General features: G+C 41.6%; 1 protein-coding gene and 1 pseudogene across 1 annotated transcript; both read right to left on the bottom strand.

The window, feature by feature from the left end:
- Positions 1-2,823: 2,823 nt before the first annotated feature.
- On the bottom strand, positions 2,824-2,919 carry LOC125364304 (annotated as a pseudogene).
- Positions 2,920-5,802: 2,883 nt separating this feature from the next.
- Positions 5,803-18,244, bottom strand: Haus1 (HAUS augmin like complex subunit 1). The gene is made up of 9 exons (XM_048363594.1): positions 18,148-18,244; positions 17,126-17,300; positions 12,723-12,858; positions 10,417-10,551; positions 9,769-9,892; positions 8,958-9,023; positions 8,107-8,178; positions 7,459-7,506; positions 5,803-6,029 (listed from the first exon to the last, which is right to left on the bottom strand). Exons 1-9 carry the CDS (start codon positions 18,175-18,177, stop codon positions 5,979-5,981), a joined length of 837 nt encoding a protein of 278 aa, XP_048219551.1. The 5' UTR covers positions 18,178-18,244; the 3' UTR covers positions 5,803-5,978.
- Positions 18,245-18,809: the final 565 nt, after the last annotated feature.

Raw genomic sequence — 18,809 nt, 5'->3', positions numbered from 1 at the left:
CTTGGGCTAAATTTTGAAATAGTTTTCAATGACTGAAATTATATATAAAAAGCAAGTATTTTATGACCAAAAGTAATTTGGAGTGTTTATTACTTATTTTGAGGAGTACTAGGGATCGAATCCATAGCCTCACATAAGCTAAGTACATGTTCTATCACTGAACTACATGCCAGCCCACTACTATATATTTATTTTATTTTATTTTATTTTATTATTTTTTTTTGGCCAGTCCTGGGCCTTGGACTCAGGGCCTGAGCACCGTCCCTGGCTTCTTTCCGCTCAAGGCTAGCACTCTGCTACCTGAGCCACAGCGCCCCTTCTGGCCGTATTCCATATATGTGGTGCTGGGGAATCCAACCAAGAGCTTCATGTGTAGGAGGCAAGCACTCTTGCCACTAGGCCATATTCCCAGCCCACTTATATTTATTTTAAAATTCTTGTTCTCAGGTTTGAGGACTAGAAATCTGACCAGGAGCCAAGTGTGCTGGAGCATACTTGTAATCACAGTACAAGGGACACAGAAAATACTCAAATCAAGAGTTTAAAGCTGGACTGGGATATAGCTCAGTGGCAAATCACTTGCCTAGCAAGTGCAATGTCCTGGGTTCAATCCCCAGTACCAAAAAAGAAAAGGCCAAAAAAAAAAAAGTTTAAAGCTAGCCTGGGATAGGTTTAAAACAACACACACACACACACACACACACACACACACACACACACACACACACACTGAGATTAAACCATTGAACGTTGGCAGAAAGCAAGTGATGCAGAGGAATGATGCTGGTAAGGATAATTAGAATTCAGAGTGTCAAACAAAACAGTGAGACATTTATGTTGTAGACTTTTGGGGGCCTCAATGTCCCTGTATACAAGGTTAAAACTTAGACTGGCTAGTCCCTGCCAGTCTGATAGTCTGTGGATTTATAATAAACTGCTTCTTTGAGGCTGAAGGACAATTCTTACTTATCTCTATAACTCCACTACCAAAGTCACAGTGTTTAGTAATATTCAAGATTAACGAGTGAGGGAATGAGGACTCAGGGAAACTGTGGTATCTGTCTGGCATTGAGTTTATATGACATCTTTAAGGTCACATTGCTGGGTAGCATCAGAGCCAACTTCCATGCTCAGTGTCTGCAGCTCATACTGCAGAAAATCTGCATCCTGAGGAGGGAGAGAGAGAGCAATTCCCCCTCCCAGCTCTGTGGAGGCAGGCTGTCAGCCCACAACCACTGCTGCAGAATTTCAAGAAAACTGCACACGTGGGAGCTTGGCACTGCCAGATAAGCCTAAAAATACAGTCCTGCACAATGTGACAGGAAGCAGGCTGGGATCAAAAGGACGTCTGTGCATCATGGCACTAAATAAAGCTCGCAGATTGGTCTCTCTGGGTGGTGTCTCATCCAACCCACGACATCAGTAGTTCAGGCACAGGGCCACAGCCAGCCTGGGGTGAGCCATCTGTCACGTGCTCCTGTGACAATCCACAAGAAAAAGTTCCCCTGGCAACTAAACAGGATCCAAGGACATACACATACAACCCGCAGTCCACTCTTAAAATAGCAACAGACAGATTTTCACAGAGAACATCTTTTCATTCATGCTGTACTGCTTCCCAATATCCAGCCTCACGTGCTTCCCCCAGAGCAGAAGCCTTTAATTCTAACGCCTCTCTATGGTAACTCAAGCCTCTGCCTAGAGCAGAGTTCTTAGTTTAATATAGGAAAAAGTACATCTATTTCTATAGTACTGCTACTCCCAGAGGGCAGAACATTTGGGGTTAAAGGACAGTAAGTCTCCAGGGCTGGCACTTTGATATGCAATGGTCCCTAAGTCTGCACCACTCTTGAACTAGAGTTCAGGCACCTGAATTTGGAGAAGTTTCTAGCGATAGATGCTTAATGAAACAATAAAAACAAAACATATCAGAGCTAGGGATGTAGCTCAATGGTAGAGTACTTGCCTTGCACACCCAGAGCGTTGGGTTTATTTATTCTTCAGCACCAAATGAAAAACAAAACTACACAACAACCAACTCTCCAAAGCTGGTTAAGGACACAACAGCCAGGAGTAGTGGAGCATATCTGTAATCCCACCACACAGGAGATTGAGCTAGAAGGATTTTGAGTTCAAGATCAGCCTAGGCTACAGTGAGATGCTGTTTCAAAGAACAAAGCAAAGAGAACTACATACAACATACACTCTTGAATTGGAGAAGTGTGTATCAAGTACAATTGGAGAAATCTAAGTATGGATCATATGTTAACAGTTTTCTCAATGTTAAATTTCCTGAATTTGATCATTTTTGCAATGCTCATGTAAGCTTATCTCTGTTCTTATAAAGTAGATGTGGAAGTATGCATGGGTAGAGTGGTGGTTCTCTAGTTAGACATGAAATGCATGGATCAGTGATGCTTGGCTCCACTAATTTTAAAATTTATTGAAGTTTATTTTATGTTTCATACACATTTTAATGTGGTACTTTTCTTTTCTTAAAGAAAGTGTCTCACTATGTATCCCAGGTTAGCCTTGAATTCCCAGTCCTGCCTTAGCCTTCCTAGTTCAGAGATTCAGGCGTGTACCACTCCTTGTAACCTTGTTTAACGTATTTTTTTCATCCTCTTTACTGTTTGCTTATTGTTATTATTGAAAACTTACTAACAGGGCTGAGGACATGGTCAAATGATAAAAGACTAGAAAGCACAAAACTCTGAGTTCAAACCCCAATACTACCATCACAAAACAAAATAAACAAACAAACAAAAAAAACCCACCAATATCAACTAGACTACCTGCCCTGAGGTGTGTTTTTTTTTTTCACATTAGATGGGTAATGCGCCCACATTGTAACAAGAGAGGCACATGTCATGCAAGCACATGATAACCCAATCACCACACTTATGAATAGAAAAGGATTGTGCTCTGGGTTTTTATTCCCTCTTTTTGAGATTTTCTTCATGCTTATGTGTGATTTCTTTGTATACTTCCTGCTTGGAATGAGTAAGACTCTTTAAATCCGTGTGGGATGGCACTGTGATGTTAGCCTGGGTAGAGTGAGCTGCAGTGGAAATTTCCCTTTTTAGTGTATTTCCAGTTAGGGGGATACCAAACATTTGTTTTCTCAGAGTTGGAGAGTGAAAGTACGGGATGGGCAGATACCTGTAGCACACAACACTTCCCCCCAGGTACTTGGATCATGCTATAGTAGAAGAGATTTTGCAAATAGAATTAACATTCCAAATCAGTTCAGCTTTTGGATTGATCAGTTTGATTTCTGCAGTCTGCTGATGGCTCAATTGGGGCAAGATAGTCTGAGGTCTAATTTACCCATCTAACAAGGCCTTATTTACCCAGCAATTGGTAGCCAGTATTTTGATATTGTCTTGTTTTTGTTGCTACAGAACTGGGGACTAAATCCAAGGTCTCACATTTGCTAGGCAAGCAGTCTACCACTTGAACCAAGTCCTTAGCGTGGCTAGTTTCTTTTGAGGGTTGGGGGCAAGGCTCAGCTGGATTCTGCCAGTTTCTCCTTCAATAGACTGACTTGCCCAGGTTTCTTTACATGGTAGCCTCAACATTCTGAAGAGCAAAGAGGCTACGTTACAATGCTCTGGCTGTTTTTATTCCCTTGGTTTTGTTACATTTGCTATTGTCTCACTGGCCAGATGTATTGCAATTAAGTACAATGACAAGCTTGAAAAAAGATTTGCAAATAAATCACAAATGATTAGTTAATATTTAAGGAGTTCCTATAAATTGTTCAGAAAAATAAAAATTAATATATATTTGACAAAGAATATGGACAATTTTTAAAGGAATTACAAATGACTCTTGGTTGACCAAAAGTAAAGATAAGGAGAGACAAAATTATTATCTTTTTAAAGGTTTAGTAATGAAACAGGAAAAAAAGAGAAAAAGATTTTTTTAAAAACTGGATGGTATAAAACTTTAAAAATAAAGTATAAATATAGTGAGCAATCTCTTCCTCCCTCCCTGTATCACATTCATCATATCCTTTGATTCTACTTGTGGAAGATTTTTCCATGCAGGAATTTGCAGTATTTCAAAATACTCAATTCAATCACTTCACTTACAGTTCCTGAATTTTGGTCACACTTCTGTCTCAAAGGTTATTTAAAAATCAAAATGTTAGTGAAGCCAAGCATCACTGACTCATGCCTGTAATCGTAGCTACTCAGGAGGCTAAGATCTGAGGATCAAGGGTCAAAGCCAAACCCAGGCAGGAAAGTCCCTGAGACCCTGCTCTCTATATAAGTACCAAAAAAAGTTGAAGTGGAGCTATGGCTCAAGTGGTAGAGCACTAGCTTTGAGCAAAGATCTGAGGGACAGTGCTCAGGCCCAAATTTCAAGCCCTACAACTGGCAAAAAAAAAACAAAAAAAAAAAACATTAGTAGGGCACCAGTGGCTCACACCTATAATCCTAGCAACAGAGGAAGCAGAGATCTGAGAACTGTGGTTTGAAGCTAGCCAGGGCAGATAAATCCAAGATTCTTATCTCCAGTAAACTACCAAAAATCCAGAAATGGAAGTGACTCAAGTGGTAGAGCACCAGCCATGAGTTAAAAAACTGAATCAGAGAATAAGGCCTGAGTTCAAGCCCCAATATTGACATATACACACAAAAAGCAAAACATTAAAACTTCCCTATGATTTACTTTAGTATCCTTATTTAAAATTTTTATTTTGTATTTTTTTTTGCCAGTACTAGAGTTTGAACTCAGGGTGCTTGGCTTGCTGGTTCATGGCTGGCACTTCACTACTTGAGTTGCATCTCCAGCTGGATTTTGCGAGTTAATTGGAGATGAAGTCTTAGACTTTTCTGGCTGATTGGCTTTGAATTGCAATCCTGCAGGTCTCAGCCTGAAGAGTAGCTGGGATTATAGGCATTGTTGGGCTCTGGCTATACCTTTAAGGGGCAGTCCCCAGAGGCCTGCCTCTTCTCCCGCCCTGTGGCCCCTGTGGCGGCTTGGCTATTATCCACTCCTACCCCCTTCAGGGTCCAGAACCAGGAGAGGTAGCAAACCAGCCCCGCCTTCCACCTCAGGCCACGTGTGGATATCATAATGGCACCCAGCTGAGCCCAAGGGGGCGGTTCTGTAGGCTGTGATCTCCACCTCTGGGGGAAGCTCCGTGACATCACTGTGATGGACAGCTCAGATTAGCCTGTCGCTAATCTGAGCTAGCAACTCTAGGTCCCTCCCTTCCCACCGTCATTACTGCTATAAATGTATTTGCCCTTCCCTTTATTAAACGGAAGTTCCAGAAGCTCACCCTGAAATGCCTGCGCGACTCCCGTGTCGTTCTTTAAGTGTGCGAAGGGGGGAGGGGCGTCTCGCAACTACACACCCCCAAGGTTTGCACATCGGGCCACACTCCAGCTTTCGGGGTGGGATACGCACGAGGGTGAAAGGGGTCCCGACAGGCATGAGCCACTGGTACCTGGCTTAGTACCTTTATTATTATTTTTTATTTAATCTTTGTTCCTTGAGTTATTCTAACCTAGGCCTGAAGTGTGGGTCTGGCTCCATATGTGGAATAATCTATCTTTCTACTGCTGACTTAAAAGGTCATATTTTCTTCATAAACTAAATTTCTGCATATATTAACATTTGGAGGTAAGCAGGTGAACTGATCAGAAAGAACAGCAGCAAATCCCTGGAGAAGGAAGAAAGTACAGAACCTTACTACTGATAAAAGCACATGTGACAGCTTTTGTCATAGCCACCTAATAGAAGCACTGTAGATTCTTAACAGCCAACCACACAAAAACAAACAGGTTAACAGAAATTTTTTTTTCATATATTTTGGTGCAAAAACGCAATGTAGAACAAGAATTATCAAAGGATGCCATGCAAGAACTCAAAAATTGCTATTAAGGGAAGCTAAAAGGAGAAATATCTTAAAGTCCTATTTGATTTACTCTGTTAGGGAAAAGATGTTTTTGTATTTCTAGTCACAGTTCCATCATGTTTACTTTCTTTGTAAGTTCAGCTTCAATGGCATCCTAAAAGAAGAAAAAGATACAATAAAGTCCATAAATATCTGAAATGAAAACATGACATAGATTCTATAACTTCTAAAAATATTTAAGATGAGAGAAGAAAAAATATCAGAACAAATTTTGTTTATTCATTGACGTTTTGTGGTACTAGGATCAAACCCAGGGCCATGCTAAGCAAATATGTTAAAACTAAGCTACATGCCCAGCCCAATTTCTATTTTTCCTTTTTTTTTTCCAGTCCTGGGACTTGAGCCCAGTAACTCGGTGGTCCTTGAGCTACTTCTGCTCAAGGCTAATCCTCTACCACTTGAGCCAGAGTACTACTTCTAGCCTTTCTGAGTACTTTATTGGAGATGAGTCTCAAGGACTTTTCTGCCCAAGCTGGCTTCAAACTGTGATCTTCAGATCTCAGCTTCCTGAGTAGCTAGGATTATAGTCGTTGATACACCAGTGTCCAGCTCAGCTCTTGGTTTGTTCAGGACAACAAACAAACAAGGTCTAAGCTGCCCTTCAATACGAAATCTTGCTACCTTAGCTAGTGGGGTAGGTGTGGGTGTGTGAGTGTGCATACGCGCATGCGTGAGTTTGTGACAGGATCTCACTATGTAGTCCAAGCTGACCTGGGATTCATTACACAGTCCAGACTGGTCTTGAACTGATGATCATCTTGCTTCAGACTTCCCAGTGCTGGGATCAAGGCATGCACCACCCATACCTGGCATAAACACTGAGGCTGTACATTCCTAAATAGCTACACCTCATCACTTGCCACAGCTTAGAAAAGTTTTCCAATTTTAGCTTTTAATTCTGCTAATTCTTTGAATGTCAGTCCTGGGGCTTGAACTCAGGGCCTGGGCACTGTTCCTGAGCTTCTGTGCTCAAGGCTAGCTCCCTATCACTTGAGCCACAGCTCCACTTCCTAGCTTATGCTAATTCTTTTTTTTTTTCTTTAGGTGAGTCTTGCTAGAGTGGCCTTGAACACATGCCCTCAATCTTTCTGCTTCTAAGGTAGCTAGGCCTGAGTAGCTGAGACTACAAGCATGAGCTACCACAGGGAGTTTTTTTCCTTTTGGCAGTGCTTCAGATGAGCCCAGAGCCCTGGACATGTTAAGCAAGTATTCTACCACTGACTCATAACTCCTGGCCTGCTTTTGATAATGCTTTTGCCTAGAATATTCTGTATCTTTTAATACTTCTTTTCTACTAGGGCTACCTATGTAAAATCTTAAAACACATGAAACACCATCACACACTTCTTGTGAAAAGAAAAATAGACACACAAATATCCCAACAACATAACAAGATGAGTAGGAATAACAGCGATGGTGGGACTGCAGTTTCTTCTAAGGATGAAGGAAAGAAGAAAGGTGAAGGGGGTTTTACCTATATCAGCATTTATTTTATTGCTTTTAGAAAATTGGAAACCTCTTACCAATTCTCTCTTTGCTTCTTCAATTTTCACTTGAGCAAGAGATGGATTCTTTTAAAGAAAAACAAAATAATGGAAGATCTGTAGTGCTTCAAACCAATACAAAGGGGGAAAATACCATGCCACAAAGTATCCAACATGCACACAATATTGAAATTCACAACTCACTTTATTTAATCTATCTATCTATATATCTGTATGTGCATGTATATATGCACATATACACACATGTACATACACATTCTATGTACATATACATACTATATCTGTGTGTATATATCTATATACACATATACATGTTTACACACATTGTATTTGTGTATATATTATGTATATACATATGTATACACATGTATACATGCATATATATTTATATATATGCATATGTATATACATATGTATGTACATATATTAGGGAGATAGAGAGAGAGAGAGAGAGAGAGAGAGAGACAGTCTCACTATGGAGCCCAGGCTGCCCTCAAACTTGAGATCACCCTGCCCTAGACTCCCAAGTGTTAGGAATACAAATTGTACTACCACACCTGCCCACCACTGAAATCCTTAAACACAAACTATTTCCATGACCTTTAAGTGTCTTGGGGAAGGTTAGTGGAAAAAATGACTTTAAGAAAAACACGTGAGAATAATTACCGGCATTAAATCTAAATAGGACTCCAATTTTTTCTTCAAAGGTATAGTCTGTTGTTTCAATTCTGCAAGTTTCTGAAAGTGAAAACATAGAGTTGGGTTGGGAATGTGGTTTAGTGGTAGAGTGCTTGCCTAGCATGCATGAAGCCCTGGGTTTGATTCCTTGGTACCATATTTACAGAAAAAGCTGGAAGTAGTGCTATGATTCAAGTGGTAGAGAGCAAAAGAAGCTCAGGGACAGTGACCAGGCCCTGAGTTCAAGCCCCAGGACTAGTAAAAAAAAAAAAAAAAAAAAAAAAGAGAGAGAGAGAGGGAGAAATATAGTGTAGCAATAACATTAACAAAATAGCATAGCAAAAACATTAACAATGCAATGAAACAGTTCATTTCTGAAATGAACTGTAAAAAAAGGGCTCAGTGGTAGAGCCCCCTCATAGTAAGTTTAAGACTGAATTCAAATCCTATCACACAGACAGACAGACAGACAGACAGACACAGACACACACACACACACACACACACACACACACACACACACACACACACACACACACACACACGGGAGAGGGGGAGGAACCTCTAAGCAGTGATTAGCCATGAATAGATCAATGCCCCTATGGTACAAATGGTGAATGATGAAAAGGACAAGTTCAAGCATTTCTTCTAAGTGACTCATACTCGCTTTCCCTCCTACCACCTAAGGACACAGCAGAAGATTCTCCTAGACGTGACACTTCAAGTTTAGCCTTCCCAGACTCCAGAACCTTGAGCCAAATAATGTTCCATTGTTTATAAAATACCCACAATGGTATTCTGTTACAACAGCAGAAAGTAGACTAAGATAAGAAGCTCACCTCTGAAAGTGCTACTAGGGACTGATGAGACAGAGAAGCATCCATGCCTCTAGCTGACAGTTGCTCCTATGAATACAAAAAGAGGGTTCAGTTAAAGTGTTATTTTGAAAGTGACAATCATGGAATATTTCAAACATATATCATCATCATCATCATCATCATCATCATCAATCATCATCAAAAGGAGCTAAAAATGACAGAAGAAATCTATGCTCCTTTTTGTTGTTGTTGTTGGTCATGGGATTTGAAGGATAGGCCCTAGGAGCTGTCCCTAAGCTTTACCACTGGAGCCACAGCACCACTTCTGGTTTTCTGGTGGTTAACTAGAGATAAGAGTCTCATGGACTTTTCTGCCTAAGCTGGCTTCGAATAGTGAGCCTCAGATATCAGCCTCCTGAGTAGCTAGGATTACAGGTGTGAGCCCCCAAATCCTGGCCTATGCTCTTTTATATTACATGATTTTACTTCCTGAGTCCAAGGCCCAGGCTGGCCTTGAATTTTACATCTTCTTATGTCTACCTCCCAACTACTGGGACTAAAAGTATGCAGCATAAGTAAATTCATTTTAGAATCACATGTTACATAGCAAGATCGGTTCAAAATGTTTTCTTTTGGGGCTGGGAATATGGCCTAGTGGCAAGAGTGCTCGCCTTGTGTACATGAAGCCCTGGGTTCGATTCCCCAGCACCACAAATACAGAAAACGGCCAGAAGTGGCGCTGTGGCTCAAGTGGCAGAGTGCTAGCCTTGAGCAAAAAGAAGCCAGGGACAGTGCTCAGGCCCTGAGATTATATTCTGTCTTTCATACATACCTCTGCAGCTTTGATTCCAAATCTGAACTCCTCTGACTTTGCTTTCAGGAAATCCATGTTCTGAAGACGACTGTCAACTTTGGTCCTTTCAGTAGACAGATGTAACTCTGCCTTCTTGAGATCCCTTTGAAAAGTAAAATTAAAAGCATTTTCTTCTCTTCCTCCTCAGTTATAAGAGTATTAATTTTTTTAAAATCCTACCTACTGCCCAAACAACCTTCATTAGTGTTTTTTTGTTTTTTATTTATTTATTTTTTTTTTTTGCTGGCCCTGGGGCTTGAACTCTTGAGCCTGGACCCTTTCTCTGAGCTCCTTTTGATCAAGGCTAGCACTCTACCACTTAAGCCACAGCACCACTTCTGGCTTTTTCTGTGGTTAATTGAAGTCTCATAGACTATCCTGCTGGGGCTGGCTTCAAACCGCCATCCTCAGATCTCAGTGACCTGAGTAGCTAGGATTACAGGTTTGAGCCAATGGCACCCGCCTTTGTTAGTCTTTATAATCAAAATCACCAACATTTCCTTTTCTTTCTTTCTTTTTCAGTGGTACTAGGGTTTAAACTCAGGGCCTTGGACTTGCTAGCTGGGAAGATAGTCTACTACTTGTGCCACACCCAAATCCCAAACTGTCAACTTTCCACTCACTTACTCTTGTAGACATTTTTCTAATACTAAAGTTGCAGTCAGATTTTTTTCAAGTTTTCCCAATTCAAGCTTGATTTCTTCATTTTTGGATTTGGTACGAGAAAAATCAGAGGTCAGATCATTTACTGCAGGGATAAAGCTAAAAGAAAACTCTGGTTACTTACATGAGTTAAGGACAATAATATAAAACTGATATGATCTTTATGTAGATTCTTATATAATCATGCTGTTTCATATACCTATACACTGTGTATGTGTTTGTGTGTGTGTGTGAGTCCTGAATTCAGGGCTTGGGTGCTGTCCCTGAACTTTTGTTTGCTTGAGGCTACAGTTCTACTACTTGAGCCACAGCTCCATTTCTGGCATGCGTGCGTGCGTGCGTGCGTGCGTGTGTGTGTGTGCGTGCGTGTGTGTGTCTGGAGGTAAGAATCTCACGAATTTTCCTGCTCAAGCTGGCTCCAAACCATGATCCTCAATTTCAGCCTCCTGAGTACCTAAGATTACAGGTGTGAGCCACCAGCACCCATCTACCTATCATTTTTACATTTTTTTACATGATTCCCCATTATCTGGAATGTACTTCATCCGGCAAAGTTGTATTTGTCCTTCAAAATTCAGGAAGATTCTTTTTTTTTTTTTTTAATTTTTTTTTTTGGCCAGTCCTGGGCCTTGGACTCAGGGCCTGAGCACAGACTGTCCCTGGCTTCCTTTTTTTGCTCAAGGCTAGCACTCTGCCACTTGAGCCACAGCGCCACTTCTGGCCGTTTTCTGTGTATGTGGTGCTGGGGAATTGAACCCAGGGCCTCATGTATATGAGGCAAGCTCTCTCACACTAGGCCATATCCCCAGCCCTCATTTTTATCCTGGACTAATACCTTTGTCATTGTGCTTACAGTTTGAATGTTCTTGTAATGTTACAGCCTGTCTCACTATCATGTCACGTCCTTCATTTGATTGTGAGCAGAGACTGTAGGAGAAGATAATTACTATCTATCTTTATTTCCCCAGTATTTATACATTGAGCTTAAAACTGGTATTTGGTATCAGCTGAATGAGTAAAGTCTATATTGCTGCTGCCATATAGTTTGCATGTTTTTTTTTTTTTTTTTTCCACTCCTAGGGCTTGAACTCTGGGCACTATCCCTGAGCTTCTTTTTGCTCAAGGTTAGCACCCTACCACTTGGGCCACAGCGCCACTTCCAGCTTTTTCTGTAAATGTGGTACTAAGGAATCAAACCCAGGGCTTCATGCATACTAGGCAAGCACTCTACCACCAGGCCAAACTCCTGGCCCTGTATGTTCTTTTTTTAAATTTTTTAATTTATTTTATTTATTTATTTTTTTTTTGCCAGTCGTGGGCCTTGGACTCAGGGCCTGAGCACTGTCCCTGGCTTCTTTTTTTTGTTGCTCAAGGCTAGCACTCTGCCACTTGAGTCACAGCGCCACTTCTGGCCATTTTCTGTATATGTGGTGCTGGGGAATTGAACCCAGGGCTTCAAGTATACGAGGCAAGCACCCTTGCCACTAGGCCACATCCCCAGCCCTCTGTACGTTCTTTTGTTTTATTTTTTGTTTGGTCCTGGGGCTTGAAGTCAGGGCCTGGGCACTGTCCATGAGCTCTTCAGCTCAAGGCTAGTACTCTAATATTTGAGCCACTGTGCCACTTCTGGTTTTCTGGTGGTTAATTGGAGATAAGAGTCTCACTGACTTTCCTGACACAGGTTGGCTTTGATCCACGATCCTCAGATCTCAGCCTCCTGAGTAGCTAGGATTACAGGCGACCAGCACCCAGCTTAAGCTTGCATGTTCTTGTACCCAAAACGCTGCTCTTAAAGCTTATTTTTAAATTCCAACCCTTTATTCTGGAAATTAAGCAGAACAGCTGTGCAGTTCTGATTACTGTAGTAGTAGTCCTAGCTAAGATATGACCAACAACTGAACTCAGATTGGGTTAGAATCCCAATTCTTCCACTTACTAGTTTGGAGAACTTACTTAAACTCAACGCTCTGGAGCCATGTCATTTATACAGCTAAAATGTCTATAACAAAGAAGGAAGGTCCCTAACCTTCTATATTCAATGCTTTCCAAATACACACAAGAACAACCTTTACAACCAAATCCTGTAAGAAAACACTAAAGTGAACCAATATCAAATTTATCTGAATTAACTTTATTCACTAGCAGAAGATTTAATTAAAGTTTAGTGTTTGGAATTGCTAATTGTCTGTACAGAATTACTTTTGAGAACTAACAAATCTTTAGGTTAAGACCTTTCATAGAAACAGAAATTAAACTGTTATAATAATTACCTTGCCAGTGAGGTATCCTTTGTTTCAAGGGCCAAAGCACTGTCAACCAAAGCATTCAGATACCTGGAACTAGTGCTAGAGAGACTGGCAGGAGAAAAATTCACACTCTCCATGAGAAAGTCTTGAAGATGCTTGGCTGAAAAGACAAAAGAATTTCACAGGATTAAGATGTCCTTTTGTTCACTATCTTTATTGGGGCACAACCCATGTCATACAATCTACCCACCGAAATTATACAATTAAGTGGCTCTTCAGAATATTCAGAGTTGGACATTCATCAACACAATCTATGCCAAATTATTTTTATCACCCCCAAAAGCCCCACATCCCTTAGTTATCACTTTCAAATCTCCCAACTCATGAAATCCTCACAACCCCTTGTCTGTCTCCACTTGCCTACTTTGGACATTTCACATAAACTGTATCATCTAACATGTGGTCATTGGTGACTGCCATCTCCCACCTAGCATAATGATTTCAAGGTTCATTCAAGCTATAGCATGTGTCACGGCTTTATTCCTTTTCAAGCCTTTTTAAAGACTATTTCGTAGATCTATATTCTATCTATCCACTTTTCTATTGGTAGACAAATAACCTGAGTTTTAATTTTACATGCTGAAGCCTGTGAAAATTGCTGCTTAAACATCCATGTATATTTTGATAGCCTATTTTGATATTAGCATGTCTCTTGGTATAACCTTGGAGTAGAATGGCTGGTCACATGGTAACTCCATGTTTAACTATCTAATACTTTCCAAATTGACTGTTCGATTTTACATCCTCACCAGAAGTAATAATGAGTAGTGATCTCTTTCCTCTTTTCTCACAAATGTTATTGTCTTTTTGATTATAGCTATGGTAGTGGGTACGAAGTGGCATTGTAGTTTTGATTAGCAATTCCTTGATAACTAATGATGCTGTGCTTAGTAGCCACCTGCATATTTTCTTGGGAGAAAAGTTTACTAATATTCCCCTTCCTTCCTTCTTTTCCTTCCTTTTCTTTGCCAGTCCTGGGGCTTGAACTCAGGGCCTGGGCACTGTCCACTAGCTTCTTTTGCTCAAGGCTAGCACTCTACCACGTAAGCCACAGCACCACTTCCAGCTTTTTCTATTTATGTGGTATTGAGGAATTGAACCCAGGGCTTCATGCATGCTAGGCGAGCACTCTACAACCAAGCCACATTCCCTGCCCTCCTGTTCCATTTTTAAGTTGGGTTTTCTTTTTTATTATTGAGGCTTAAGAATTCTTTGTGTTGTAGATGGCACTCATCAGATAGGTAACTTGCGAATATTTTCTTCTATTTTGTGGACTGCCTTTTATTTATTTACAACAAATTCTTGCTAGATAGCCCAGGCTGGTCTCAAACTTATGACCCTTGTATCTCCACTTCCTTAGTGCTAGGAATACAAGTGTGTGCACTCCCATGTCAGGTGACCAAAAGTTTTTATTTAGTGGTGTCCAACTTATCTACTTTTTACTTTGTTGCTGTGTTCTTGGTATTATACTAAGAAACTACTGCCAGGCTATATACCTGTGTTACCAATTATGAGTTTTAGGTTAAGCTCTTACATTTAAGCTTTTAATTGATTTTCAGTAAATTCTTATGTATTCTGTGAAGTAGGATCCAATTTCTTTCTTGGATGTGATGTGTGAATATCCAGTTGTCCTAGTACCATTTGTTCAAAAGACTATTCTTACTTTCATTGAATTCACTAGGAAGCACTTCCAGTAAGAAGTGTAACCTGCTGCTGAAAACATGAAAATTGTGGAGGGAAAAAAAGCAACCATTTAAAGGTTATGGAAAGGGCTGGGAATGTGGCTTAGTGGTAGAGTGCTTGCCTAGTATGCATGAAGCCCTGGGTTCGATTCCTCAGTACCACATAAATAGAAAAAGCTGGAAGTTGCACTGTGGCTCAAGTGGAAGAGCACAGAGAGGCTCAAGGACAGAGCCCACCGTTGAGTTCAAGTTCCAGGACTAGCAAAATAAGTAAGTTAAAGAAAGAAAGAGAGGGCTGGGAATATGGCCTAGTGGCATGGTATACATGAAGCCCTGGGTTCAATTCCTCAGCACCACATATATAGAAAATGGCCAGAAGTGGCGCTGTGGCTCAAGTGGTAGAGTGCTAGCCTTGAGCAAAAAGAAGCCAGGGACAGTGCTCAGGCCCTGAGTTCAAGCCCCAGGACTGGCCAAAAATAAAAATAAAGAAAGAAAGACAGACTGTGGAAATTGTCCAAAAGGCAAACAACAAATGAATCTATTCAAGAAAATCTAGAACGATTCAGTATGGAAGATAAGTGTTTGTGATATTTCAAACCAAGGCTACTCCCTCTTTCTCCCTTTTAGCAGTGAAAGAATCTGACTACAATGGAGAAATAAATACATGGGAGATTTTCAAGGTGATGGAATTGCTCTGTGGGAGTTGGTCTCACCAGTTGAAACAGCACACCAAAATAGTTAATTTTACTGTATGACAATTTTAAAAATAAAACTGGAGGGCTGGGAACGTGGCTTAATGGTAGAGTGCTTGCCTTGCATTCATGAAGCCCTGGGTTCGATTTCTCAGCACCACATAAACAGAAAAATTCAGAAATAGTGCTGTGGCTCAAGTGGCAGAGTGCTAGCCTTGAGCAAAAAGAAGCCAGGGATAATGCTCAGGCCCTGAGTCCAAGCCCCAGGACTGGCAAAAATAAATAAAAATAAAATAAAACTGGAAAAAGTACATATACAATAGAAATTATACTATATTAAAATACATATATAACAAACTTCACCCACTTGATTAAATATAAGGCAAATGTAATCTCACTTCCTGTTCCTTCGTTATATTCTCACATCTAAAGACTTCTGCCTACGGACTTGAGTATGTGGCTTAGGGGTAGAGTGCTTGCCTAGCATGCATGAAGCCTTGGATTCAATTCCTCAGTACCATATAAACAGAAAAGGCTGGAAGTGGTGCTGTGGCTCAAGTGGTAGAGCATTAGCCTTGAGCAAAAGAAGCTCAGCGACAGTGCCCAGGCCCTGAGTTCAAGCTCCAGAACTGGGGAAAGAAAAAAAAAAAAAGACTTCTGCCAGGTGCTAGTGGATCACATCTGTAATCCTATCTGAGAGGCTGAGACTAGAAGTATAGCTCAGGCCAGTCTGAGCAATAAAGTTTGAGAGACCATTAACAAAGAGTGGTAGCATACATTTGTCAACCTACCTATGTGGCAAGCTGACATTGAAATGGAGGTTCAAGGCTTAGACAGGAAGTTTGAGAAATTCCATCTCAACAAATGGTGACGTGCACCTATCATCCCAGCAACCATAATGAGACATAACAAGACATAGGCAGGTCAGGGTTGAGAAGCAGGCCTGAGAGGGAAATAAGACCCTATCTCAAAAATAACCAAGGGAAAAAAGGGATAAAGGTATTGCTCAGCAATAAAGAGTCTATCCAGCAAGTGTGAGACTCTCAGTTCAAACTTCAGTACAAAATAAAAAGAATTTAAACTTTTTTTCAATCTTTGGTAATTTGCACTATAAAACAATAGGTGGAACCATGTGCTGATGGCTCATGCTTACAATCCTAGCTATTCGGGCTGGGAATATGGCCTAGTGGCAAGAGTGCTTGCCTCATATACCTGAAGCCCTGGGTTCGATTCCTCAGCACCACATATACAGAAAACAGCCAGAAGTGGTGCTGTAGCACAAGTGGCAGAGTGCTAGCCTTGAGCAAAAAGAAGCCAGGGACAGTGCTCAGGCCCTGAGTTCAAGCCCCAGGACTAGCAAAAAAAAAAAAAAATCCTAGCTATTCAGGAGGCAGAGACCTGAGGATTGCGGTTCAAAGCCAGCCCAGGTAGGAAAGTCCATGAGACTTTTATCTCTAATTAACCAACAGAAAACTGGAAGTGGTGGCTCAAAGTTGTAAAGTGCTAGCCCTGAACAAAAAGAGCTCAGGGGCAGCTCCGGGCCCTGAGTTCAAGGTCCACAATAGACAGCCAACCAGTCAATTACTAGGTGACTTGAATGCATCTTTTCATACTACAAATGCCCAGAAGGAAATTCCAATAGAATTTTCTGACTTTTTCGTCTTACACTTCCTAGTTATCATGTCCTGATAGCTCCTAGTGACTAAAGCATGACAACAGACTAAACATGTAAAATAAAAGCTACAAGGCTTCTTGTGTTAAGTCTAGTAAGTATAGGCTTTTATCTTTTACTATTCACTATTTTACTACCAAAGTGCCAATAAAACGTATTATAATGAAATGTATGGTTTGGAAAGTACTGTAACAGACTTGGAGTCAAACCTGGGTAAAATAAAGAAGTAAAATGAGTAGTATATACTAATCTTGTAAACTTCGGTATGATAAAATTTGATTATCTCTATTATTTCATCCAAAATTCTAGACTTAATCTCACCTTCTGATTCATATTCAGTCGCTTTCTGTTTCAAGTCCTCTATTACCAGATGGGCATCCCTGTCCCGAATCTTGTTATGTTTCGAAAGGTGATACAAAATTTCTGTGGTCCTTGGGTTCACTTCATACTGTGGAATGGGGTGATCTCCAAATATTTTTTTCAACCACGAAGCAACCTAACCATTAAAACAAAGGCAAGTAGTATAATAGCACGATTAGAATGTCTTAAACGTGCTGAAAAGAAATTTAAATACATTCTATGACAATTGTAGCATTCCACTTCACATTGTAACTTGTCTTTAGGCTGACACTAGATGATGGGCACCGGTGGTTCACACCTGTCATGCAGGCTACTCGGGAGGCTGAGATCTGAGGATCATGGTTCAAAGGTAACCTAGGCAGTAAAGTCCTCGAGGCTCTTGTCTCCAATTAACCACCAAAAAGCCAGAAGAACAGCCGTTGTTCAAGTGGCAGAGCGCCAGCCTTGAGGACAAAAGCTGAGGGACAGCACCCAGGCCCTGAGTTCAAGCCTCAGGGCTGGCACACATACATGATACAAAAAAGTGAACACGATGAAAAAAATGGCTCAAAAGTCAAAATTCTCAGAGAACAACCCATTCTTTCCGTAGATGCAAACTCGGGATGGTTGGCAATGCTGTGGCCCAAGGCGCACGTCAGAAGGCATAATTGCATGTGCACGGTTGGAAAAACAAATTTGTCTCAAACATAGGATCAACCTCGCGGAGCCCGAGGTGGGGACGCGGCTTCCGAGTGGAAATTCTAGCGGGAAGGCGCAGTGAGGGGCGGCGGGGCTCGGCGGGAAGGTGGGTCAGAGTTCCCGGGGCGCACTCCAGCGAGAGAGGTCTGGGAAGGGGAGGAAACGCCCTTTTCCAGGAGGACTGAGAAGGACGCGTCGAGCAGGGGAGACTAGAAAAACACACGGCGTGGCACAGGAGATCCGCCGGCGGCGCGGGGTGTACCAAAGGCGCCACCGTCCCGCCAAGCCCGCTCCCGCCCCATCACCTGCGCTTCTTTCTCTTCCGGCGCTTCCATCGCGGCCGCTCCCGCCACTTCCCGCAAAACACCTCGCGGAAAAAAAAAAAGCGGCCCGCGCGCTCGGAGACCCCGCCCACACGCCGTTGGCCACGCCCCCTCGCCGGCCCCGGGAGTTCTGGGAATTGTGGTTTTCGTTCCGACTCCAGGCTACTGAGACACACCCTCCATAAGGCAGATCTAGACTGATTCAACGAAGGCCCTGTTGTGCTACATCCCAGCTCTAGGCGCCCTCTGTGGGTATAAGGTGTAGGATGAGAAGAATGGCTGCTGCTAACAGCATGTCTTTTTTTTCTTGTATTTTAATTTCTCGCATGAATCAACTTGTCTTTAAAAAGAACCTGAACGTTTTTAGTTAGCATATGTTTGTGTGTCTTCCACGACAATGACTGCATAAACTTAAATGTTTAATTTACCCTGAAAATAGAAGTTCTAGTAATCTTAACCTTTTCTGTGTTTGTGTGGTTTGGTGCTGAGGTGTGAGTTCTGGGTCTAAGCACTGTCCCTGAGTTTCTTTTGCTCAAGGCTAGCACTCTACCACTTGAGCCCGAGCTCTACTTCCAGCTTTCCGGGCAGGGGTGAGTAGGTGTAGTCTATTGGAGATAAGAGGCACAGGGACTTTCCAACTTTGA

The sequence above is a fragment of the Perognathus longimembris genome, chromosome 15, assembly GCF_023159225.1.
Source record: "Perognathus longimembris pacificus isolate PPM17 chromosome 15, ASM2315922v1, whole genome shotgun sequence".
Classification (NCBI taxonomy): Eukaryota; Metazoa; Chordata; class Mammalia; order Rodentia; family Heteromyidae; genus Perognathus; species Perognathus longimembris.
This window is presented reverse-complemented; position numbering and strand designations above follow the sequence as displayed.

Bases quoted from the DNA above. Each gene is read 5' to 3' on its own strand.
- Haus1 (XM_048363594.1), bottom strand. From the start codon at position 18,177: ATGGAAGCGCCGGAAGAGAAAGAAGCGCAG. The intron at 17,301-18,147 runs GTGATGGGGCGG...TTTAATGGTTAG, and splicing joins CGGAAGAGAAAGAAGCGCAG to GTTGCTTCGTGGTTGAAAAA. The intron at 9,024-9,768 runs GTATGTATGAAA...TTGTATTCATAG, and splicing joins TTGGAATCAAAGCTGCAGAG to GAGCAACTGTCAGCTAGAGG.